General features: G+C 35.6%; 1 protein-coding gene across 1 annotated transcript; it reads right to left on the bottom strand.

The window, feature by feature from the left end:
- Nucleotides 1-838: 838 nt before the first annotated feature.
- Nucleotides 839-5381, bottom strand: il10ra (interleukin 10 receptor, alpha). The gene is made up of 7 exons (XM_016500372.1): nt 5153-5381; nt 4142-4256; nt 3803-3978; nt 3523-3668; nt 3255-3405; nt 2831-2943; nt 839-2111 (listed from the first exon to the last, which is right to left on the bottom strand). The coding sequence occupies exons 1-7, from the start codon at nt 5214-5216 to the stop codon at nt 1230-1232; spliced, it is 1647 nt and encodes a 548-aa protein (XP_016355858.1). The 5' UTR covers nt 5217-5381; the 3' UTR covers nt 839-1229.
- Between the last annotated feature and the right edge of the window lie 5155 nt (nt 5382-10536).

Genomic DNA, 10536 nt, shown 5'->3' with positions numbered 1-10536 from the left:
TGTCGCCCCCCCCCCCCCCAAACAGTAGCATGGTGTTAGCAACACCAAGGTCATGGGTTCGAATCCCAGGGAAAGCAACAATTTGTGTAAAATGTGTACCTTGAATGTAATGCAAGTTACTTTGGATAAAAGTGTCTGCCACATGCGTAAATGTAAAAAAAAATAAATAAATCAATTACTGGTGATTGCTTAGGCACTTTTGACTTAAGCAAAATGCTAAAACACCAAAGTAACCACATAGCAACACCCTTGCAACCAGCCTTATCACCATGTTGGTGAGTTCTGCATAGGAATGCACTCTTTCAAATACAATGTCAAAATCTAGTTATTTTTATTATTATTAACACTTTTTCCGTCATTCCATCACATTCAACACAACTCAATATTCAGCTTATAAAAAATGTCAGTGCATATATAAAATGTAAATTTACATACAATGTATGTGCAAAATTGCAAAAGTGTGTATGTACAGGTTCTTTATTGCCATTGATGGTTCTATGAAGAACCTTTAGCATCCACAAAACCTTACCATTGCACAAAAGTTTTTTTTTGCAGTGATGTCATAGAAGAATAATTTTGGTTCCCCAACAAACCTTTCAGTGAACAGTTCTTAGAAGGACAACAGTATACTTTCTTTTTAAATAACATATACACTTTTTTCACTATAAAGAACCTTTTGTGCAGTGGAAAGGTTCCATGGATTTTAAATGTTCTTCTTGGAACCATCAATGCCAATAAACTTTATTTTTAAGAGTGTAAGAAAAAATGGTTCTTTTAAGAACTGATTACTGAAAGGTTCTTTGGGGAACCAAAAATGGTTTTTCTGTAGCATTGCTGCCAAAACTCCCCCCTTTTTTTGAGAGTGTAACATAATCGAGTCACTGTCTCAATGGTGGGTGAGATACATGAGATTAGATACTGAGAATTAGTAATGTCTCAGTGTCATCGTCATCATATTCTGATAGTATCTCACTCTTGATCACTCAAGTAGAAGCTTGAATGTCTCCCCTCTGGTCAGCATATTGGCAAAATTATGACCCGATGCGTACAGGAAGTCACAGAGGGACAGTCCCTTGTCTGATGGCCCAGTATCAGTGACACAGCCACACGTAGCATCTCTCTGCTGCTGCTCTAATCGAGAAATAAACGTCTGCTGGAGCAAACAGCATGAGGAGAAGCAGATATGCTTTGCTCAGTGCTTTTACCCGTTCATGAAAAAGTATCACATCTCACGTGAATGTCAGTTCTACGTCTCCTAATTTAAGAGGCAAAGTGTCCAGCTGGCAAGGTTCTTGAAGAAGTAGTGGACAGGTGATAAAAAGTGACGACTCATTGCAGCTCTCGTCTGACTGGGAGGACAAATCTCCCAATCCTGATACATTCACGGACTGTAAGGGAGATTTTTTCAAATAGCTTGGTCTGTCATTGTCATTATCGGTTGTGAACGTACAGCTGGTTTGCTCATGAGACAATGAATTACTGTCTGTTACGAGCTTCCTGGTTTTGCACCACATGCAAGTCTCAACGTCAGAACACAAGCACGTCACATGACCAGACCGATAGCCACTGCTAGGGCTGGCCATGTTAGCGTCTACGTCACATGGGATGGTGGCCTCACTTTCAGCATCCGCTGAAGGACTCTGACTACGATATCCATCCCCAATTATTACTATCTCAGACAGGAGGTCACCCTCTGCCCCCTTGAGATTGTCAGACACATCCTGGTTTCCCATTCCCAAGCCACTGTCCTCTTTTCTTTCACTTTCATTGCTGCTATTTACTCCTCCGTCTAGGAAAGGGAGCTCTTCCAGGCTTCTTCTTCCACTGCCGAGACTGTCCTCGGTGTCTGTCAGACTGCCACAGCCACTGTCTTCCTGTACCATATGTCCATCTGTGCTTGGGTTCTTAACCGAATGCTGCTGGCCGACACTCACGCCGCTGTCTGTACTCTCTCTTCTCTCTTTGTCCTCCTCCAGAAGGTCCTTGTTCTCATCAAATGTTTTACTCTTTTCCGCCTTTTTGTTGTTAGTCACTAGCCATCCTTTGTCAGTGACTGTTTCCACTTGGATCAATCCTACATTCATAGGGTTCCATCCATTCACAGCGGATTTCTGATGGAAATACAAATTAAATAATAAAAGAAATTAAATGTTTAGGGTCAGTAAGTTTTTGTTTTTTTTATCTGTGTGTGTGTGTAAGAAATTATTACTATTCAGCGGGATGCATTCATTAAAGAATCTAAAATAAAATAAAATAAAATAAAATAAAATAAAATAAAATAAAATAAAATAAAATAAAATGTAGCATTGTTTCCACAAAAATATTTACGAGCAAAACTGTTTATAACACTAATAATAACTAATAATGAAATGTTTCTTGAGCATCAAATCAGAATATTAAAATTATTTCTGAAGGATCACGAAATTTTTTTTCACAATATTGCTGTTTTTACTGCATTTTTTATCAAATAAATGCAGCCTTGGTAAGCATTTAAAAATCTGCATACACATACAGGTATAAACGTATATAATGTATTTATTGATTTGAGAACCACAAAGTGTTAAAATAGTTTAATTCTGAATGGAATTGTCTTATCATTTAGAACCAAACATCACTGAGATGATAGATACACAAGTCATGAAAAATCCCCAGCATTTCCCTTTTCTGCTACTGTTCCTCGAAAGGAGAACCAACACTTATGACAGGCGTCAGTACTGAGCTTTTCTTCTTAGAATTTATTCCGTTTTTAAGACCCTGAAATTGGCTTGCTCTAACACTTTTGGTTTTGAAAAAAAACTGCATTTATTTTAAAATCCCCAAGCTGACTCACCAGAACAGCAGGCATTTTACCAGGACGCCTCAGGAAGAAACAGACTGCGAACATGAAGAAGGACATGACACCAACTACACCAATAACGGCTATGAAGATCAACAGGGACATATCTGACAAACAAGAGAAAGTGATTTAAATTTCACATAGAAATAATTTTAGGAACATACACAGGCAATAATAAACCCAACAACCATACCCAATAAACCCAAACACAAACACAAAGCTGAAGGGTCTTGAATCACCCTGAAGGGTTTATTTTGTGCTACATAATGCTTATTAAATAAATACGGATTCATTTTTAATATTTTGTTGGCATTATATAAAAACAGCATCAGATTCTTCTTCTATTTGAGAGACCTCTGAAAAAATGAGATGATTATTAGTTATTTAAATGGTGTCCATGTGATCTACTGTATAGTACCTGCTGATGGATATATGCAGTGTGGTAATGAGGTGTTGCTCCCATCATTAGATTCCATCTCCACTTTCACATGAACACAATACTCCTGCCATAACGGTAATGAAGTGAACTCCACCTCGCCATCTTCATCATCATCAAGTACTGTTAAAGCCTACATCAGGGAAAACACAGCTTTAGAGATCTCAATGGCATGCAATATAATAAGCAATTTCATTTATTGTAACTTTTTCAACAAAAAAAATGCGGGCTAGTCCACTAAAAAACCAACCTCACTCTCCTGTCCTTTTGGATACAGAATGGCAGAGTAACTTGGGCCATAGTCAAAAAGATCTTTGAGAAAAGGCTTTCTGTAAATCTTAACTTTCACTGTATTAGGGGAGGAAGACAGGTCAAACTCTGGAGCCAACAATTTGCCTAAAACATGGAAGGAAGATCACCATTACCAATTGTGCAACTTGTAGACAGTAAACCCTGATGTTCTTTATAAGAATGTGGTAGTTGTATTTATTACACTTTTTTTGGTAAATAGTGGTCCTGCGAATACTTACTGTCCAATAAATGAATTCGTCTTGCTGCTGACCAGGACAAGTTATAATTTCCTTCAAACAGTCCGATCTTTAATTTCATTGAAGGTTTGTATATGAAGTTCCCAAGTTCACATCTAGTTTCTGTTGTCATGTTACACTCTGGCACAATGTCCCACTTAGCATCAGGACCTTTATCTCTATCAAAGCAAAGACAAGTATATTAGCTTTGGAGTATTGTAACATTTGCTGAAGCAAAGAAGGTGGGCAAAAACTAAAATAATATTTTGGTAACTGTGAATACAATACTATATATATTGTATTATACTGGTTGATGGATAGTAGGACAACATGTCTGCTTACAGTGCTGTGTTTACTTGATAAAGGGCATATACGGGGACTCCTTTAGGGGGATCCCAGAGCACAGTTACATTTCCCTCCCATACGTCTAACTTCACATTTAATTCCAGCTGCTCACCTGTGAACAAAAGAGAACAATTATCAGAATTATTCTCACCCTTCCCCATACTTTGAATCAATGCTCATCTCTTCCCAATAGAGAAGTGGTTTATTTGCACTTGTTCCAGTCAAAGCTGAAGTCTCACACTTGAGGTACTGTATTTATTGTGAACAAATCATGATCAGCTGTACTTTCCAGATGTAGGTGACATGACAACACCTTCTCTTTACTCATTTTACTTAAATGGATGTCTGCTTTATCAAGCAAACCACCTACCCAAATTTTCCCAAAAAGAACTTACACAATGCTGTACAATACAATGTATTGGTGAAGCCCGGGGTTATTTAGTTGGGGGTTGAGCAACAAATCCAATTACACAAATTTCTGTTTTCTCTAACTGTATTTTCTATAGTGGTTTTAACAATGAAGGAATAAAGGTTGGTTTTAACACCCGAGGAACCTGATGGATATTCACTAGAGTCAGTGTTTATAATCGATATCCTTGTCAAATAAAGAGTTAAATAAATAAATACAGCTTGTCTTTGCTATATATCCATTTTGAGAGGTTTCAAGGTTACTGCAGGGGCGTCCGAATTTGGCAAGGAATTTACATCACTCACGTCATCGCTGTGACCAAAACTGGGGACTTCAAGTCAAGCGCCCACATGCACTTTATATTTATTTTGCATTTTCAGTATTGTGGATATTATTTTTATGAATATTTAATGTACAAATGTACAAATTATATTTTATATAATTAATTTATATTATTATCAATTAAAATACATTATTGTCACACACACACACACATAATATATATATATATATATATATATATATATATATAAAACCTAGCAAAATGAATAATTATCTTTAAAAAAAAATTACATTATAAATAAATAAATAAATCTTACCTGCTATGTAAACTGGGATGATTATTAATGTGACCAAAAAAGAAATCCATGAAGTCCAATCCATATTTATGTCAGTTGAGCATCATATCCAATATTAAAAATCCTAATTCCAGTCCAGCTCCACACACAAACACATGCATAAAAACTCAGTTTCAGCATGCAGTGTTCCTGATAACGAAATAACTCTTCTAACAGAGCCAGCTCAATGTTCAGTTACTGCTCAGTTCCGTCCGCACCTCTCTCTCTCTCTCTCTCTCGCTCTCATGTGAATGTGAAGTTGAGCGGTTGACTGGTTCTCTATGTATTTGCACTGTGAACTTCCTCCCTCTCTGTTTTGCTTTAGTCAGTCTTCCGTGATGGCAGATATTTCCCCCACTCTGAAAAAGCAACATGTTTTTTTTTTCTCTCTCTTGTGGTTATAAATGTACCAGCAAGTGCAAACTGTAGCCGTGTACGTGAACATGTGTAAACATAGAACATAAAACATATAAATATAAATGTGTGAACCTATAAATACATGTAAATTTTTCCCAATGTAAAGGGAAATACCAGTGCACACATTAATTAGGAAGAGTACCAGAGTTATCATGTTTGTTCTTGGTATTTACAAAGGAATTTTTGTTAGTAAAGGCTCATTGAGTTATTACTGTTTGTGATTAACACATTTTCTAAGCTATAAAAATTGTGTTTCTCAGTACTGAACTACAAGTATGTTATGCTTGCATATCAGCATGTGACCACATGCATGTGTGCATGCTAGGTGTTGAACGACTTCTGATTTTTTAAAGTCGACTTTTATGTGATGAAAGTCGAGTCGAAGTCGACTAGTCGCTGATGACGTCATTAATGAACAAATAAGTCTGGAGCTGTGACAAACACAGCTATGGCATATGACACAGCGCTGCCCACATGGCTATTGCTCCTATAAAAGCAACAAACAAATCGAGTAAGGAGCCATTGGCTCCTATAAGAAAAAAATTTAGGCGCCAAATTATATTTTTAGATGCCACAGAATAAATGTGTTTTATTTATTTTATTATTATTTTTAACATTTCAATAAAACTTTTATTCAGCATTTTAATCGATCTTGTAGATGACCTGGGAACTAAGGTTCACTTAAAGTGGGAACTCAACGTTCAAGAAATATATGCTTGAACTTTTCAGTTTCTAAGCTATTTTACTGAGAAATCACAGAACAGTGTTGACAATACATTTCCGCGCTGAATTATTCTGTGTGCGCGATCTGCGCGTGATGTACGAGCTACTGTCTGTAGTGTGTGTGCATTACAGTGCAGCAACGCATTAGATTAGAAAGGTGATTAACTTAACTTACAATTTCGAGCATCCAGTAGCCTAATATAATCACACGTCTTTTGGAGCGATTTCAGAGTATGCATTTATTTGTCATTTTAACTGTTTGGAAACAGAGCGTAAATGTGGAAGTCCTTCAAAGATTTATTATCCTTGTTGCACCCTCTATATACCCTTTTTCTGTTAGTAAACATTGTGACGTTTTCTGTGGGCGGAGCTTAGGTGGAGGCAGAAAGATTCCCCTGACCGCTTCACTAACGTTAACTATGAAGTTTGTTAGCTTGTTTTTGTTGTTTTTTTAACAATGACTGGAGAAAATCAGATTATACTTGCATATGTAAAGTCACTTGCTGTCCGGGAGCGTGTTATTTGAAAAGCTTAACTTTAACGGACGAAACCAGATTGACCGACACTACACGCTAGCTCAAAGCATGGATGATCTGACAGGATTACCTCCGGTTGAGTGATTCACATCTATAGAGAAACCTAACGTGTAATGTTATAATAAAGATAAACTCACCTGTGTCTGTCTAGTCATGAAGATGCATATTTCAATTTCAGCAGGCAACTATTTTTACAGCAACATTAGTGTGAACTGGGCCAAAATACAAAAAAAAGTTAAACATTCAATGTGATGGATATATTATTTTAAGATGTATGTGTCATGTAAGGATACAAATAGTTATTTTAAAGTATATACCTCCTGTAAATGATGTAAGTTTACAGTGGCATTACATACCTTTACTTTATATACAGTACATTTAGTAGTCAACATTTGAAGTGGATCAAAAAAGTTAATCAAAGTTGTCCTAAGACAAGAACGCATTTTGGTTTTAGGACAACTTTGATGAAAGGTTTTGATCCACTTCAAATGTTGACTACTGTATATACACACAAATAGAAAATATGGTTGCATTAACTTCCATTCATGCTTTTATATAATTGTTTTAAATTGAAGTATAAATTAATAAAACAATTAAAAGTAAATAAAAATATAGTTGTGTCAATGTTTTTAAATCAAAGCATAACATAATGCAAAGTATATTAAAGGGGTCATATGATGCTTTTTTAAAGATCATAATTTTGTGTGACCTAGATATGTGGGGGCGTGTTAGAACGAGCCGTTTTAGGGGGGTGTGGCAGAGTCTTAACTTTGATAAAGAATATCTCTTTGGTTTTGAGACTTTAGTCTTTGCAACTTCAGGGATCTTATCTAAGAGCTTAGAGCTTGTAACACTCCAAAGAGAAAGGAAAACTTGAAATCGCATCATATGACCCCTTTAAAAAGCAAATTAAAAATATTGTTGTATTAACTTCTATTCATTATTCTGTTATAAATTATGTCTAAATCATTATTTTTCAGCAGAGAATGACCTTTTGCATAAGAAAACTGTAAATCTGACTCACTCAGTCTGCATGTTTCACTTTCCCATTAGTTAAAGAACTGAAAAAGCCTTGTGGTAATCCATGCAGCTCATACCCACACCCTCAACCAGGCCTGGAGAGCACATTTATATTGAAACTGATCATCTAGAATCAGTTCCCTTTGAGAAAGGCCGGTCCGAGAACAAATTTCTTATAAAAGGATTTTCACATACCTGATCTAAAGCTGAATCACATGAGACTTGACACAAAATTCACTCAACAAGTCTGCTTTGGAGGAAAAGCTATTTTGCAGCTAGAAATATGACAGGCCTGTTTCTAAATGATTTGTTCATGTAATTATGATCTTATTATAGCCACTGTGCATTTTTATCAAACAGAATCATCTCACCAAGCAAAACCATAAATAGCAATAGTCGGCTCATGCATGCTCATCCAGAATTTTTCAAAATAAAATAAATTAAAATAATTTTAATGATTTGAAAATTAAAAATAAATAAATTGAGTGTCTGGTTGGATTATGGGTTTTACTTTATGTTGTATATATGTAAATAGGTCAAACTCAGAATGAATCACATAATGAGGATCCATAATATCTAGGGCATGTGTCTGCGCATGCATACTATCAGATATCCCTCGAGAGTTCAAATCATCACATGGCCTCTCTGAGAAGGTTTACTGAATGAAGCTCAAGTTTAACTCTGTTACTAGAACACTGATTGACCCAGATTAACATAATTTGCTAAAACATGAGGTGCAGATGTTGCCATGGCTATCTGGAAGATCTCTGACCCCTCGTCTTGTATTCAAACCAAACAGAAAATACACAGCACTGACAACTAACCCAATCTCGCAGTGTGAAAACCACACAAAAATAACATGGCACTGTTTTTTAATGCAGCATGGTACATGTAAGGGCCTATATTCTGTCAAATACTTTTAAAAATAAATTAAAACAAACCATGTGAAACTAATAACAGATTATCTAAGACTAATAAACCTTTAACTTGCAAAATGTTCTTTTTTGTTTTGGACAAAAATGACATTATTTGGGGATTTTTATTTCATAATGTCAAAATGTTTTGCTTTGTTACACAAGGAAGTGTATTTGAATTTTGCTCATCACAGGGTTTCATTGTTATATTTGGTCAAATGTGCTGGTGCTTTCGGACTAGTTTCATGGTGTTTCCTTTGTTTCACTGCTGCTTTAAAAAAAAAAAAAACAAGGAATAGAAATAAAAATGGTCAAAATTTTCAAGGACAATAGAGTATAGTCTCATTCTTATTGGCTGTTTGCTGTGTTTTGAAGATGGGGTGTTTTTCACTAGGCTAAAACTTTTTTATGATCATGTACAGTATAATCAGCTCAATCTAGACTTTGCTGTAATGTTTTTCAGTTTATTTTTTGACACAAAAGAACATATATTAATTATACTTGTATGATTTTAAAGTACAGCAGAAATTGCTGTATTATTGTTTTTCAGCTAGCGTTAGTTGTTCTTTGTGTACTTCAAGTATTGCTATGTCTTAGGCTGCGTATGCAAACCAGGTTCCATGAGAAGAGTAACAAGATGCTGTGTCTTGGTGTTGACGCTATGGGGAATGTCATTACTGTGACCGGTGTTTGAAGCACGTGTAAACACATGACCAATATTCATTAGTAGACAGCAGTCAATGACATCACAAGTAGAGCGCCTGTGAGTATAAAAGGGCACCTAATCAACTCTTTTGTACTCTTCTTGAGATGTACAGGCAAGCCTGAGACATGGCAATGAGACGCAGCATCTTAGTCCTCTTCTCAGGGTACCTGGGTAACTCATTCGGTGTGTATATGTGTGTACATACATTCACATTTACATGGGAACATGTACAAATTATGTACACAATAAAGGATACCTTTACAAAACAAAAATATATGGATACGTAAAGTTATATTGAATATATATATATATATATATATATATATATATATATGGGGAATGTCATTACTGTGACCGGTGTTTGAAGCACGTGTAAACACATGACCAATATTCATTAGTAGACAGCAGTCAATGACATCACAAGTAGAGCGCCTGTGAGTATAAAAGGGCACCTAATCAACTCTTTTGTACTCTTCTTGAGATGTACAGGCAAGCCTGAGACATGGCAATGAGACGCAGCATCTTAGTCCTCTTCTCAGGGTACCTGGGTAACTCATTCGGTGTGTATATGTGTGTACATACATTCACATTTACATGGGAACATGTACAAATTATGTACACAATAAAGGATACCTTTACAAAACAAAAATATATGGATACGTAAAGTTATATTGAATATATATATATATATATATATATATATATATATGAATATTATATGAAATGATAAAGTGTGTTTCACTAGGAGGATTGGGAAGGTCACTTTCAAAATGTTGATAAAGTAATTTGTAACATATTTTGTAAAATTACTTGAGTTTAGTAACTCAATCTTAATACTTTTGAAAACTTTGGAATACATGTAACACAAAGGGGCATATTAAAGTGCCCTCGAATATTGCCTTTCGTGCAGTCGGTAATAAAGCTGTATGTGAATGTAAACAGTCTGCAAAGTTGTAAATCTGAATGTGCACAATGAATAAAGTTATTGTCTCCCAAAAGAAATAATCGACTCTGAACAGGCTAAATGAGTCGTCAATTCATTTTTTTTTT

Source organism: Sinocyclocheilus anshuiensis, unplaced genomic scaffold (genome assembly GCF_001515605.1).
Source record: "Sinocyclocheilus anshuiensis isolate Anshui unplaced genomic scaffold, SAMN03320099.WGS_v1.1 scaffold374, whole genome shotgun sequence".
Classification (NCBI taxonomy): Eukaryota; Metazoa; Chordata; class Actinopteri; order Cypriniformes; family Cyprinidae; genus Sinocyclocheilus; species Sinocyclocheilus anshuiensis.
Note: the sequence above shows the minus strand (reverse complement) of the source record. Positions and strands in the feature narration are given on the sequence as shown.

Coding starts and splice junctions, on each gene's coding strand:
- il10ra (XM_016500372.1), bottom strand. CDS start 5,216: ATGGATTGGACTTCATGGATTTCTTTTTTGGTCACATTAATAATCATC. Junction 3,669..3,802: donor ACGAATTCATTTATTGGACA/GTAAGTATTCGC, acceptor TCCATGTTTTAG/GCAAATTGTTGGCTCCAGAG. Junction 2,944..3,254: donor CTGCATATATCCATCAGCAG/GTACTATACAGT, acceptor CTTGTTTGTCAG/ATATGTCCCTGTTGATCTTC.